General features: G+C 45.3%; 1 protein-coding gene across 1 annotated transcript in view; it reads left to right on the top strand.

Annotated features, from left to right (window-relative positions):
* LOC147337028 (uncharacterized) overlaps positions 1–15,469 on the top strand; it is a 642,403-nt gene that overhangs the window by 614,838 nt on the left and 12,096 nt on the right. Inside the window, exons 30-33 of the mRNA XM_086286246.1 lie at positions 4,659–4,832; positions 6,696–6,872; positions 9,084–9,260; positions 12,192–12,368. Coding sequence (XP_086142372.1) covers positions 4,659–4,832; positions 6,696–6,872; positions 9,084–9,260; positions 12,192–12,368 — 705 coding nt within the window. The remainder of the gene's footprint in view (positions 1–4,658; positions 4,833–6,695; positions 6,873–9,083; positions 9,261–12,191; positions 12,369–15,469) is intronic.

Genomic DNA, 15,469 nt, shown 5'->3' with positions numbered 1-15,469 from the left:
ACTCACACACTGCTGACTGCTGTAGCTTACCTGGCTGAGCAGGTCACCCATGTACTGAAGGTTAGAGTTGTGACTCCAGGGCCTGGTTTGAGTCTGCCCAAGACCATTTCCTGTGTGTTATTCTCCTCACTTCTCCCTCCCTCCCTGTCTTCTTTGTCCTGTACAGTGAAGACAAAAGGCCTCGAGTTCTGAAAACTCTTCCCCTTCATCATCTTACATCTCTCTCATCTAAAATCTCCAGTATTCTCTGAGTAGAGAATCTTTTCACAATCTTGAATGATAAGGATCCAAGTGGGTAAAGTTATTTATTTGTTGTGTTCCTATTTGCAGCTGGGATAGATTAAGAAAAACTCTCGGCTGCCCAAATTACATCCAGTTTAGAAGACAAACATTGAGTGAAGTGTTTGTTTCATCATCCTTCACAACTCATCAACCAGGTGTCACAAACTGCAGCAGAACAGTACAAAGCATGTCATACTGGATGGCTGCAACAACCAGAGTTTTACCTACCTTTGGTATTTCGTGACAGCATGAGCGTAATATTTACTGAACAGAGTCGTCTTCTGTAATCTTTTCAGATTCAGATTCAGAACACTGTATTTATTTTCAAGGGGCAATTAGGATACTGAGCTTTCCAACCGTACATACAATACACAAACATCACATTGGGGAGACGGGTCAGGCTAGGTAGCTGGCCGGTCAGCCGCTAGAGCAGCGACCCGGAACCGAACAGCGGAAAATGCACAACATCAGGAAAGATGAGGAGAAAAAAGAACTCCTCACAGACTGAGCTCCAACAGGGAGATCAGTTTGAGAACAGACAAAAAAAATGACCTTAGCGCAGAGCACATGAAAACTCTTAATACGCCATAAAAACACATGACAAGTAACAGGGATGGGTAAAAGGTGAGAGACAGCCGGTGTAGACAGCGCATTCGGGCCTGCAGCATTTGCGCTGGTCCCCTCGACCCACCGTCTGCACCGGGAGGGGATAAGCATGCTTAGGAATCAGAATCAGAATCAGAAAGGGGTTTATTGCCAAATGTTGAGCAGGTTTACAACATTAGGAAATTGCTGCGGTGCTTCAGTGCAAACATAGTGTCATAAATAGCACTTAAATAGACATGAAAAAATAAAAGTAGGAATAAGAATTAAAAGTGCTACGTAGAAAGATATGTGCATGAGATATACATGAGATATATACATGAGAATAAGAATTAAAAGTGCTGCGTAGAAAGATATATACATGAGTGCAGGTGGTGATCAGTGCCAAACATGGAATGATGCAGTGACACAGCGTAGGGTCATGTGTTAGTGGCGGGGACAGTCATATGGTTATTGTTCATGTGTCCAACAGCAGAGGGGAAGAAACTGTTCTTATGGCGAGAGGTTCTGGTGCGAATGGACCGGAGCCTCCTGCCTGAGGGGAGCAGGTCAAACAGACTGTGTCCAGGGTGAGAAGGGTCAGCTGAGATCCGAGCTGCACGCCGCAATGTCCTGGAGGTGTACAGGTCCTGCAGAGATGGGAGTCTGCAGCCAATCACCTTCTCAGCAGAGCGCACAACACGCTGCAGTCTCTGTTTGTCCCTGACAGTGGCTCCAGCGTACCACACGGTGATGGAGGAGGTGAGGATGGACTCGATGATTGCAGTGTAGAACTGCATCATCGTCCGTGTTGGCAGGTTGAATTTCTTCAGCTGCCTCAGGAAGTACATCCTCTGCTGGGCTTTCTTGATGACGGAGGTGATGGTGGGTTCCCACTTCAGGTCATGGGTGATGGTGGTACCCAGGAAGCGGAATGAGTCCACAGAGGTGATGGGGGTGTCAGTCAGGATGATCGGGGGGAGTGGGGCTGTGTGCTTCCTGAAGTCCACAATAATCTCCACTGTCTTCTGGGCATTCAGCACCAGGTTGTTGTGGCTGCACCAGGACACTAGACGTTCAACCTCCCTCCTGTAGGCAGACTCGTCCCCGTCCGAGATGAGCCCAATAACGGTGGTGTCATCTGCAAACTTGATTAGCTTGACAGACTGGTGGGTGGAGGTGCAGCAGTTGGTGTACAGGGAGAAGAGCAGAGGAGAAAGAACACAGCCCTGAGGGGAGCCGGTGCTGATGGTCCGGGAGTCCGAGACATTCTTTCCCAGCCTCACGTGCTGCTTCCTGTCCGTCAGAAAGTCAGTGATCCACCGGCAGATGGGATCAGGCACATTCATCTGGGAAAGCTTGCCTCGGAGATGGTCTGGAAGGATGGTGTTGAAGGCAGAGCTGAAGTCCACAAACAGGATCCTGGCGTAGGTTCCTGGGGAGTCCAGATGCTGCAGGATGAAGTGTAGGGCCATGTTGATGGCGTCGTCTACAGACCTGTTGGCTCTATATGCAAACTGCAGGGGATCCAGGAGGGGGGCCGTGAGGGTCTTGAGATGGGAGAGAACTAGGCGCTCAAATGACTTCATGACCACAGATGTCAGAGCCACGGGTCTGTAGTCATTTAGTCCAGTGATCCTAGGTTTCTTGGGGACAGGGATTATGGTAGAGGACTTGAAGCAGGCAGGCACATGACATGCCTGCAGTGAGGAGTTGAAAATGCCAGAAAACACTGGGGCCAGCTCGTTTGCACAGTGTCTGAGGGTGGCAGGAGACACGCCGTCTGGGTCGGGAGCTTTCCGAGCATTCAGATTCTTAAACTGCTTCCTCACATCTGCTTCATGAATATGAAGAGTTGTGGTGGGAGGAGGTGGTGTGAAATCCTCTTTTGTGTGGGGTGAGGAGGGGGGTGTTGTAGGTGAACAGTTTGAAGGTGGTGATGGCTCTATGGAGGGGGAGAGGTGGGGGAATGAGTGTCCAAAGTGTCTCTATTGTTGGGGCCGTTGGAGGTGTGAAGGCTGCTTGATGGCTCGTCAAAACGGCAGTAGAAGTCGTTGAGGGTGTTGGCCAAGAGCAAGTCGTCAGTGGAGTGGGGGGTTTTAGGCTTGTAGTTGGTGATATTCCTAAAACCTTTCCACACAGAGGCCGAGTCATTCTCTGAGATCTGCTGCTGCATCTTCTCAGAGTGCTGATGTTTAGCAATGTCCACTTCTTTAGTGAACCTGTACTTGGCCTCTCTGTAGCAGTCCCTGTCTCCGCTTCTGAACGCCTTTCTCTTTTCCAGCCACAGCTTTTTGAGTTTAGGAGTAAACCAGGGTTTGTCATTGTTATAACTCACCCTGGTGCGTGATGGCACAATGCTGTCCTCACAGAAGTGGATATAGGAGGTGACAGTGTCCGTAAACTCGTCCAAGCTGTTAGAAGCAGCCTTCATTGTGTCCCAGTCTGTGGTCTCCAAACACGTGCGAAGCTCCTCCACAGCCTCGTCGCTCCACAGTTTTTTAGTCCTCACGACAGGTTTGGAGAGCTTCAGCCTCTGTCTGTACGCGGGGATTAGGTGGATCATGACGTGGTCAGAAAGTCCGAGTGAAGCGCGGGGCACCGCGCGATAGGCCCCGCTGATCGTGCTGTAGCAGTGGTCTAATGTCCTCTCCTCTCTGGTCGGGCATTTAATATACTGCTTATATTTCGGAAGCTCATGGCTCAGATTGGCTTTGTTAAAGTCCCCAAGAGCAATGATGAGAGAGTCCGGGTATGTCCGCTCCATGTGGAGAATCTGCTCCGCGAGTGCGCACTGAGCTGCCTGCGCATCTGCGTCTGGCGGGATGTAAACAGCGGCCAGGATGAATGAAGCAAACTCCCGCGGAGAATAAAACGGTTTGCAGTGAATAAAAAGATATTCCAGAGAGGAAGAGCAGTGCTGAGCAATCACTGTCACATCTGTGCACCAGTCACTATTGATGTAGAAGCAGACCCCTCCACCTTTGGTCTTACCAGAGAGAGAGGCCTGCCGGTCCGCGCGCAGCAGATGGAAGCCCTCCAGCTTGAGCGCGCAGTCTGGGATGTTCTCACTGAGCCACGACTCCGTAAAACATAAGACACAGGAGGAGGCAAAGTCTCTGTTCATGCTTCTCATCAGGGCCAGTTCGTCAATCTTATTCCCGAGTGAGCGTACATTAGAAAGGAAGATCCCGGGAAGAGCAGTTCTCAGTCCGCGTCTCCTCAACCGCACGAGTGCGCCGGCTCGCTTCCCTCTCTTTCGGCGTCTCGCTTTCCTGGTCAGAGTCTGCAGTAAATCTGCCGCAGATGCGACAAATATTGGAAATAAATCCACAGGCGTTGTAGTCCTGTAGTTAAGGAGCTCTTCTCTGGTGTAAGAGTATCCAGAGGAGTGCCCAGACACAGAAGAAATGCACAAAAACAAAACAAAAGTAACGCACTGAAGCACCAGGGCATCCATACGCGGCGCCATCTTGGTTCTTGGTTCAGGATGGGAAGGAACAGTCAAAACACCATCTGTTAGCAGGGTGAAATTTGTTATGTTCAGCTCCAGCCTTGAGACCACAGCTGGCGCCGGTATGTTAGCCGCATGAAATGATGGTGGTTTTCTTTGGTGTGAACAACTGACTCAGAAGGTGGAGCAGGTGGAGCTTACAAGGAGTAAGTGCTGCTATAGAAGAAGAGTTGTGTTTTAATGAAGCTATTTAGTTAACCAATAATTGTATTGCATGCTGGCGTTAAAAAAATGTTTCATTTGACTGATTTAATTAATTTGTTTGTTTGTTTTCTTCCAGACTGAGTGGCTGTAACCTCTCAGAGAGAAGCTGTGGTGCTCTGTCCTCAGTTCTCAACTCCCAATCCTCTAGTTTGAAAGAGCTGGACCTGAGTAACAATGACCTGCGGGATTCAGGAGTGAAGCTTCTGTCTGCTGCACTGCAGAGTCCACATTGTACACTGGAAACTCTCAGGTCAGGATCCAAACATCCCCACTGCTGATCATTAAATGATATTATTGTATGAACAACCAAGCTTTATAGAATTGGCAGGTGAACTTTTCTTATCTTTGGATTGCTTAGGAGATTCTTAATTACTGTCTGTCACTGTGGTTTCATTTGTAAAGCCACTTCTGCTGCTTTCATTCATTTGGAAGTCCTGTAGCTGAGTTTGGGAGAGACTAACAGCCTCGGCAGCAGAGGGGAGAAAGGCTGTAACACCACCACTTTACTCTGTTCTACCTGTCACATCATTTTATCAGGAAACAAATATGCTCATGTTTTTACTATGTTTGTCTTGAAGATGTAAGAAGATCACATGGTGCTTTTTATTATTGTGTTGGTTTGTTTCCTGTCTCTTGGATGGAGCCCAGCTTTGCGTGGCCCCTGGGCCTGTGGTCAGAGTGTGTGCTGGATAATCCGTCCCAGGATGAGGCCAAACTGACATGGGATGAAATGTCTGTCACATATTTGAGCCCAATTTAAAAACATCCTCCATAAATATTGAATAATAACAATAATAATAAAGGGTCAGAAGATGACTTGTTGGAATGAAAATGAGCTTGTAGTTTTTCTGCTTTAATAATGTGACTGGAAAAAGGTGTTGGACTTCAAATATGTCCATTTCTTTCACACTTCACCTTTTTTTTTTTTCTTTTTTCTAAATGACATCAGAAACAGCAGTATGCGACATTACGTGATGGCAGAGCTTCAGTTCATCCTTTGTCTTTTTTTTTTTTTTTTTTTAATAAATAGGACAGGGGGAATGAATGAGAGAAAGAGGGGGAGAGAAAGAAAGAAAACCAAAGGGGAGAAGAGACGGTGAGAAGGGGGGGGAAGAGAGAGAAAAAAAAAAAGGAACTCCTGGGTCACCTGTATGGAGAAAAAAAAAAACAAACAAACAAAAAAAACAAACAGAGGAGACGGCAAACAACAAAGAGCAACATAATAATAGAGAAAACAAAGCACCATCACAATAAACTAGCTAGTCATAGATATCAATATTTACTAAATAATAAACGATATTGTGCAGCACGCAAGATAGACAGCGCACAGTGTGCTTTGAGGCAGCAGCCAAGAAAGCTTTAGTCCGCGTCTGTGAATACCCATGTGTGCATACCTGTGTGGATCAGCATGCTTGCATTCCAAAGGTTTCTCCATGTAATGATCTGCTAGGGAGTGTGGGGGGGCCACAGCCCCGTCCTCCAGGGTGTGAAGCGGGTATGGAGGAGATCAAAACTCCAGACATCCAGAGGCCCCCAGAACACAAGAGACCATGGAAGACCAACAGAGGGGCAGCCGCGCCACTGTTCCAGTAAGAGCTGAGGAGAGTCCCAGATGAGGGCTCGCCCAGCAGCCGCGGAGCAGAAGTCAGGGGGAGTTGCAGTGACGCGCCCGTGAGCTCCGCCGGCCCCCAGCTGCGCCTGAGTGACCGAGCCCCAGGCCGATAGGCCGGGGGCACCCCACCTCCAAAGGGGCCCGAGCGAGCCCCAGGCCCCGACAAGCGGCCGCCAAGGAGTGAGCCGGTGTGTACCCGGACGCCCACCCCCAGACTTCACCTTTAAAAGTGAAGCCTTGTTGTTCCTGGAAGGAAAAACACGACTTTTTCAAGTCTTTGTGCTGTTTTTATGAGAAATGTACGACTTTAATGTGAAACATCAGAGTTTTTTCTCTTGTTGTGTTTGTTTGAAGCTGCTTCCTGTTGGCTTCAGCTGTTTGGAGTTTCCATTTTCTAAACTTCTACATTCTGAATCTTCTTCAGCTCTGAACAGATGATGAAACACTGAATGATTTCAAGCACTTTGTCTAATAAACTTACATCTTTCATTCTTTATACAGATTGTGGGGCTGTGGTTTGTCAGAGATCAGCTGTAATAATCTGGCAGCAGCACTGAAGTCCAACCCCTCCCATCTGAGAGAGCTGGACCTGAGTCACAATAACAAGCTGCAGGATCCAGGAGTGAAGCATCTGTGTGGTTTCCTGGAGAGTCCAGGATGTGGACTTGAAACTCTGAGGTCAGTCAGCATGTTTTAGTTGTGCTGAGATGAATATGATGTGAAAGTTGTGCTGACACTAAACTGCAGACATCAGGCTGATATTATACTGATCCACACTGAGGATCTTCATGGTAAAGTCTGTTTTCTTCTTCTCTGGTTTAGTCCATTGACTGCAGCAGAACAATGTTCACATTTCAAACAGTGAGACTCAACGTTTGGCCCGCGGCCCACACGCGGCCTGCCCACCTTTCCTGATTCAGAGAGAGGGGACCCTGATTAACTGTGTAACTTCTTCCTCACAGTTCTAAGTATCAGACACAACAATGAATAATCCACAGCTGACTGTCTTTAGCAGGTCAAAGGTCACGGCACACAGCAGACAGTGGGAAATATTCTAACTCTGATCATTTATCAGTTGTGACACTGTGAGACTTGATCAGAGGTGTGATCATCACAGGAGAGGCCTTTGTGTCAAAGTCACTGAGGATCAAACAGAAACACATGAAGCAGATTTTCCTCTTCTGGCTTTTTATAGCAGATAACCTTCAAAATATTCTGCAGTCGATCAAAAACTGAAGCAAACCATGAATCAACATGTGAACATGACCTGATGCTGCTGAAGTGAAGCAAAGTTACAGAGGTTTGATTACAGACACAGCTGAGAGTTTGTAATCTGTCATCATTTTAAAAGGTTTAAATTTCTTCAGTATTGAACAGCAGAATTGAGGCTTTGTTTTCGGAGGCCGACAGCAGTGAACACAACAGCAGACTGGTGCGTAATAAGCAGTGAATAATGCAGGAAACAGATTTTTGAAGGTAAACTGTTCTTGAAGTACACTGAGAGAGAGAGAGAGCTGTGCAGGAAGTACAGGTCAAAGTCAGAGAGAATTCATGACGATGTTCATCAAACGTAAAGCGTAGTTTGGATCTTCTTCTGCTGCTGGTTCAGTCAGTTTTGGTTGGAGACAGATGAAACCTGCAGCTTCAGGATCTGTGAGCTGTCCACTTTCAGCCCCGACGGCGTGTCCGTGTACGTGCCGTCGAGTGAACGATCCACGCTCTGTGTTTCCATCTTTGTGTGTTTAGCTGCTCTCATTTACTGTTTTATCTGTTTGCTGCTTGTTGAAATACTTTTGGGAGCTTTAACCTGAGATTCTGGCAAAATAAATTTATATTAAAAATCGATTCAGGATTGAATGAGTCAACATCGCTTTATTCAAATTAAAACCATTTAAATAGGAAAATCCATTTTTTTACAGCCGCCTCTAATGCTGGGTAATGTCAGCTGGTCCATGTGCAGCTGGCTGTGAGGCTCAGGGAGCGTCTACAAAGTGCAACACTGAAAGAACATCATCCATAAATATTGAGTAATAACTGGACTCTCATACAGCGAGACTCAAATGCCTTTAAACATCAGCTTATCCTGCTGATCCAAGTCCAACACTGAGTTTGTAAAAACATGTTTGTCAATCATTTTGTTTGGTTTCTGAGGAAAATGATTCAATAACTTGCTGCTAATACACAACACTTCATCATATTTCCTCAAAACCCTCTTTTGTCTGACCATTTGATCCCATTTGAATTTGCAATAAAGGATCCACAGAGTTTGGTGACAATAATGACAGTAGATGTTTGTGTGAAAGTGCTGGAAGCAAATGAGTGTGTGATGTTCTTTCAGTGTTGCACTTTGTAGACGCTCCCTGAGCACTGGTCTCACAGCCAGCTGCACATAGAGACCAGTGTTGTTAGTCCAGGTCATAAGATGACTTGTTGGAATGAAAATGAGCTTGTAGTTTGTCTGCTTTAATAATGTGACTGGAAAAAGGTGTTGGACTTCAAATATGTCCATTTCTTTCACACTTCACCTTTAAAAGTGAAACCTTGTTGTTCCTGGAAGGAAAAACACGACTTTTTCAAGTCTTTTTCCTGTTTTTATGAGAAATGTACGACTTTAATGTGAAACATTCAGTTTTTTCTCTTGTTGTGTTTGTTTGAAGCTGCTTCCTTTTTTTTTTTAAACATTTATTTATTGTTTTTAACTGGTTTTACATGGTGCACCGTGAGCAAAAAGCTTGAAGCTGCTTCCTGTTGGCTTCAGCTGTTTGGAGTTTTCATTTTCTAAACTTCTACATTCTGAACCTTCTTCAGCTCTGAACAGATGATGAAACACTGAATGATTTCAAGCTCACACTTTGTCTAGTAAACTTACATCTTTCATTCTTTATACAGATTGTGGGGCTGTGGTTTGTCAGAGATCAGCTGTAATTATCTGGCAGCAGCACTGAAGTCCAACCCCTCCCATCTGAGCGAGCTGGACCTGAGTCACAACAAAACCCTGCAGGATTCAGGAGTGAAGCATCTGTGTGGTTTCCTGGAGAGTCCAGGATGTGGACTTGAAACTCTGAGGTCAGTCACATGTTCTAGTTGTGCTGAGATGAATATGATGTGAAAGTTGTGCTGACACTGTGGATCAGTAGGCCCACAAACCTCTATACAGGAAGTCTGGTTCTACTCTTTGTAGAACTTCTGATCCCTGATCCTCTGAGTCTGACTCAGTAAATAATGAATAATCTTCACTTCACATTTCAGTCAGTTCAGATTTCATTAGCACGTTCACTTTAGCATAATCCATTTTAATCCAAACACCTTTCTCTTTAAACTCTGTTTGTCAGTCACAGTATATCCAGTACAATCCTCTTTTTCACTGCGTCACACACATTCAGAGATCAGTGTCCTGTGTGTGCTCTCATTCACTCACACTCACTCTCATATGGCTGAAGTCTGTTTGTACACAGGCTGTCAGCTGGCCTGAGTTAGGCCTGTCTCTAAAATCATTATTTTATTACTTTTATTCTGATTCATCAAAGCCAAACTCAAACATATTTATTTTTACTGATTATGTTCTCATCAATAATTAACAGTCAGTACATTCAGATATGAATCATAATTCAGTGTTTAACATATTATCACAGATGGACTGCACAGGAGATCTCCTTTATGAAGAAACTGTGAAAGTTTGTCCAACAGTGGGAAACATTTCAGAGAACATCTCAGAGAATATCTGTGAAGCAGAAACTAAACATAATAATAGAAGAAAAGCCAAATAATGATTCAAATCCTGCTCTGAGACTATCAGTGTAAAGGCTTCCAAAGACTGCTCACCTCTCAGACTTACTTACTGTCATGGTCCTGGGTCGGTGACCCAGCGCTTTTAGTTTGTTATCATTTTCTAGATGATGATTGTTTAAGTTCTGTGTTATTTTCGATCTGCCTCTGAGTCTGCGTCTGAATCTGTCTGTTTAGTTCAATGTCTTGTCTGGTTCCATGTATCTGAGTTTCCTGTTTTATTGTGAAGGTCCGTGTCGTATGTGAGTGTGATCAGTTTACGTTTCCCCTGTCCCGTCAGCCCAGATTCCTCCCAGCTGTGTTGCCCTCCTGTCTCTCATCCCCTGATTACTGGTGTGTGTATTTAAGCCCTGTGTGTTCTCCTGCCTGTTGCCGGTTTGTCTGTGTAACTCCGCGTCAGTCTGTGTTCCTTGGTGTCCTGCTCGTCTCTCTGCCTCTCTTCCCTTTTTTGTTTCATCTCAGGTTTGTCATTTAGCTTTCCCAGTTCAGGTCTTTAGTTTTGTCTTCCCTCTTGCCTGTTTTGCCTTCTCACCACTGTGTAAATAAACTCACCGGCATCTCATCCACTGCCTGCATCTTGGGTCCTTCTTCTAACTCCACACGGCTCGCCTCGGCAGCCGTGACACTTAAAGATGCTGGTGCTGTCCACAGATCAGCTGACCTGCTGGGTCTCCATGATCAGCTTTGTTTCTTGGAGATAAAGGCTGAAGCCTTTAGAGCTTCAGTTCTCCAGAGCAGCAGGATGTCTGAGGTCCGCAGAAACACAAAAACACAGCAGCTAAAAATAGTTGTTCAAAGAAAATGAGGTGGGAGCTGCTGATTCCTGAGCTTTGATACTGGATTAGCTTCAGTAGTTATTCCAATCACTGCTGTAGGAGCTACATTTAGTCACAGCTGACTGTCTTCTTTGAACAATCACAATGACTACTGTTGTAAAAACAAGCACACAAAGACCCAATGAGAGTGAAGAACAGGATAAAGAGCTCCTGTGATGGTGGTAAAGAAATGAGCAGCAGACGGCCGTCTACATGTTGTAGTGGTTTACAGTCACCAGGGGGCGCCGTCACGGCCACGCAGTCAGTGGGCTGCTCTGCTTGTGCTGTTGTTGGTGAAGCTGAAGTGAAAGCGAATGTTAAAACAATGAAAAGTGTCCACTGCAGCCTCCATCTGAGCTTGTCATGTTCTTCTTCTTTGATCCTTTGTGTTTGTGCTGAACGCTGCTGTCGCTCTCTTCCCTGTTCTGGAAGAGGGAAGAGAGCAGGGATACTCAAAGCTTTCCAGTTTTCAGACCAAGTGCGCACTCATACTAATCAGCGTCGTCCACACTGAGCTTTGTTGTGAGCACGTGGACTCGTCTGCAGAACATTTCCAGTACAATAACCAGCTGTGCATGCGCCCCAAGCAGCAGCTTCAAGCTCACCTCAAAGAAGTTTAACAGGAAGGACGACTCATCCATCATGCGTCCAGCTGTGACCGTGTCCACAGCAGAGTGTCACCGCGGCTTAATGCTAACATGCACACATGAAGCTAATACCACCACGAGCAGCTGCTCAGTGGATTTGGAGGAGAAATGTCTGCAGCTTCTCACAGGCAGTACGCAGAATGTGGATCTCCACAAAGACTGTGGAGAGCTCGTCCCAGACTCAAAATCAACACTTGTCTGCTCAAAACTTCTCACACGTTCCCGTCACAAGTGTCTTCTAAGTGAAGTTACCAGGTTCAGGTCCAGCTCTGTTTATCTGGAGCTGCAGTAAATGATCCATCCTCACAAAGCAACACAGACACCAGATATGCAAACACAGCATCATACAACACAACCAAGAGATCCAAAGAATTATCTCTGTATTTCTGTGGCTGATGCTGCTGGAACGAAGCTGTTTGAAACCTTGTTGTTCTGCACTTTGGGACCTGAAGAGGAACCTGAACCTCTATGCAGAGGGTTCAACTCTGAGGATTCCTGTTCAGTTTTTTTTTATTTCACACGGCAAAACTTGTACATTTATCATAAAGTTGTCAACTTCAATGTGAAAAATTCATTTTTTTCTCTTGTTTGTTTGAAGCTGCTTCCTGTTGGCTTCAGCTGTTTGGAGTTTCCATTTTCTAAACTTCTACATTCTGAACCACCTTCAGCTCTGAACAGATGATGAAACACTGAATGATTTCAAGCTCACACTTTGTCTAATAAACTTACATCTTTCATTTTTTATTCAGATTGAAGGACTGTGGTTTGTCAGAGATCAGCTGTGATTATCTGGCAGCAGCACTGAAGTCCAACCCCTCCCATCTGAGAGAGCTGGACCTGAGTAACAATAACAACCTGCAGGATCCAGGAGTGAAGCATCTGTGTGGTTTCCTGGAGAGTCCAGGATGTGGACTTGAAACTCTGGGGTCAGTCAGCATGTTTTAGTTGTGCTGAGATGAATATGATGTGAAAGTTGTGCTGACACTGTGGATCAGTAGGCCCACACACCTCTATACAGGAAGTCTGGTTCTACTCTTTGTAGAACTTCTGATCCCTGATCCTCTGAGTCTGACTCAGTAGATAATGCAGAGTTCTGAGCTGATGTGGGTGAGAGGACTCAGGCAGCCTGACAGAGTTGATGTCCAGGTCTTCCCTGCTTGTCCTGATACAAATAAACATGAGTATCAGATCTCATCAGTCACACCTGTTAGTGCAGCTCTACTCTAGATTGTACTGCTTGTTAAACTAGGATGATTTTAGAAGCCTGGACCGCAGACTCCAAGGGAAGATATGACTTGGAAAGACTAAACCAACCTATTAGAGGTGTTTGCACTAACATACAGTGGGGCAAAAAAGTATTTAGTCAGCCACCGATTGTGCAAGTTCCCCCACTTAAAATGATGACAGAGGTCAGTAATTTGCACCAGAGGTACACTTCAACTGTGAGAGACAGAATGTGAAAAAAAAATCCATGAATCCACATGGTAGGATTTGTAAAGAATTTATTCGTAAATCAGGGTGGAAAATAAGTATTTGGTCAATAACAAAAATACAACTCAATACTTTGTAACATAACCTTTGTTGGCAATAACAGAGGTCAAACGTTTACTATAGGTCTTTACCAGGTTTGCACACACAGTAGCTGGTATTTTGGCCCATTCCTCCATTCTCGAGAGCAGTGATGTTTTGGGGCTGTCGCCGAGCAACACGGACTTTCAACTCCCGCCACAGATTTTCTATGGGGTTGAGGTCTGGAGACTGGCTAGGCCACTTCAGGGCTTTCAAATGCTTCTTACGGAGCCACTCCTTTGTTGCCCGGGCGGTGTGTTTTGGATCATTGTCATGTTGGAAGACCCAGCCTCGTTTCATCTTCAAAGTTCTCACTGATGGAAGGAGGTTTTGGCTCAAAATATCACGATACATGGCCCCATTCATTCTGTCCTTAACACGGATCAGTCGTCCTGTCCCCTTGGCAGAAAAACAGCCCCATAGCATGATGTTTCCACCCCCATGCTTCACAGTAGGTATGGTGTTCTTGGGATGCAACTCAGTATTCTTCTTCCTCCAAACACGACGAGTTGAGTTTATACCAAAAAGTTCTACTTTGGTTTCATCTGACCACATGACATTCTCCCAATCCTCTGCTGTATCATCCATGTGCTCTCTGGCAAACTTCAGATGGGCCTGGACATGCACTGGCTTCAGCAGCGGAACACGTCTGGCACTGCGGGATTTGATTCCCTGCCGTTGTAGTGTGTTACTGATGGTGACCTTTGTTACTTTGGTCCCAGCTCTCTGCAGGTCATTCACCAGGTCCCCCCGTGTGGTTCTGGGATCTTTGCTCACCGTTCTCATGATCATTTTGACCCCACGGGATGAGATCTTGCGTGGAGCCCCAGATCGAGGGAGATTATCAGTGGTCTTGTATGTCTTCCATTTTCTGATGATTGCTCCCACAGTTGATTTTTTCACACCAAGCTGCTTGCCTATTGTAGATTCACTCTTCCCAGTCTGGTGCAGGTCTACAATACTTTTCCTGGTGTCCTTCGAAAGCTCTTTGGTCTTGGCCATGGCGGAGTTTGGAGTCTGACTGTTTGAGGCTGTGGACAGGTGTCTTTTATACAGATGATGAGTTCAAACAGGTGCCATTCATACAGGTAACGAGTGGGGGACAGAAAAGCTTCTTACAGAAGACGTTACAGGTCTGTGAGAGCCAGAGATTTTCCTTGTTTGAGGTGACCAAATACTTATTTTCCACCCTGATTTACGAATAAATTCTTTACAAATCCTACCATGTGAATTCATGGATTTTTTTTTCACATTCTGTCTCTCACAGTTGAAGTGTACCTCTGGTGCAAATTACTGACCTCTGTCATCATTTTAAGTGGGGGAACTTGCACAATCGGTGGCTGACTAAATACTTTTTTGCCCCACTGTAGATAAATACTCAGATTTACACGTTTAGTGTCTCACAAAGGGTTGAAAAGTGAATGTGCACAGAGAGGTTGGTGGTGAGACGGGCACTTCCAGCACTGTAGATGTGTTCCAGCTCAGTGTTCGTGGAAATAATCCGGAGAGCATGATTCCTTGATGAATGTCACATCTTCTTAAAGTTATAATCCACAGGGAAAACTGTTAAACTGTCGATCTGATATCTACTCAACCAATCAGGTGTTTACATCCCCTTCACTGATCTTCAGCCTCACCTTATCATCACCCCCCCTCTCTCTCTTTTACATCTGAATTATCTTCACTTCACATTTCAGTCAGTTCAGATTTCATTAGCACGTTCACTTTAGCATAATCCATTTTAATCCAAACACCTTTCTCTTTAAACTCTGTTTGTCAGTCACAGTATATCCAGTACAATCCTCTTTTTCACTGCGTCACACACATTCAGAGATCAGAGTGTCCTGTGTGTGCTCTCATTCACTCACACACACTCTTATATGGCTGAAGTCTGTTTGTACACAGGCTAATCTGGGACTCTCCACTATTTGACCCTTGAAATAAAGAAGCTTCTTGGATGAGAGGTGAAAGGTGAAACGTCTTCAAGAAACTTTAAGAAGTCCAGATGCCTTTTTTTCTAAGCTCTTTAGATAACTGCGAACCTTCACAGAAACCTCATCAGTGGGACTCTCAGAGCTACCGGCCCTTTGCTACAATCACAAAGATCTTCATTGAAATCAATGATATCAAAGCTGGAATTATATGAGTCCAAGTCTTCTGCTGATTCAGCATCACATTCATCTTTGGTCCTTGTTCTGCATCCCCACCATGGACTTCATTCCTTTCCAAGCCAGCCTTGAGTGTCCTTTATTCAGCTCATCCTCTGTTTTACTTTTACACCTGATTTTAGCTGCTTTATCTCTCTTTCAACAAGTTTCTGTGCCTCGATCTTTTTCTTCTCTCCCTCATAACAAGACAGCTTCTTCTGACTGAGAACATGTTGGAGTGATTTACTAATCAAGGGCTGATTTTTGGGGAAAATAGTTCCTGTTTTCAAAGTAATCTCCATTTTTCCCAG

The sequence above is a fragment of the Aulonocara sp. 'chitande type north' Nkhata Bay genome, linkage group LG3 (assembly GCF_057382095.1).
Source record: "Aulonocara sp. 'chitande type north' Nkhata Bay isolate Kocher_YH1m ecotype deep benthic linkage group LG3, A_spYH_male_GT1.1, whole genome shotgun sequence".
NCBI classification, from domain to species: Eukaryota; Metazoa; Chordata; class Actinopteri; order Cichliformes; family Cichlidae; genus Aulonocara; species Aulonocara sp. 'chitande type north' Nkhata Bay.
The sequence above is the reverse complement of the archived record's forward strand: the minus strand, read 5'-3'. Positions and strand labels throughout refer to the sequence as shown.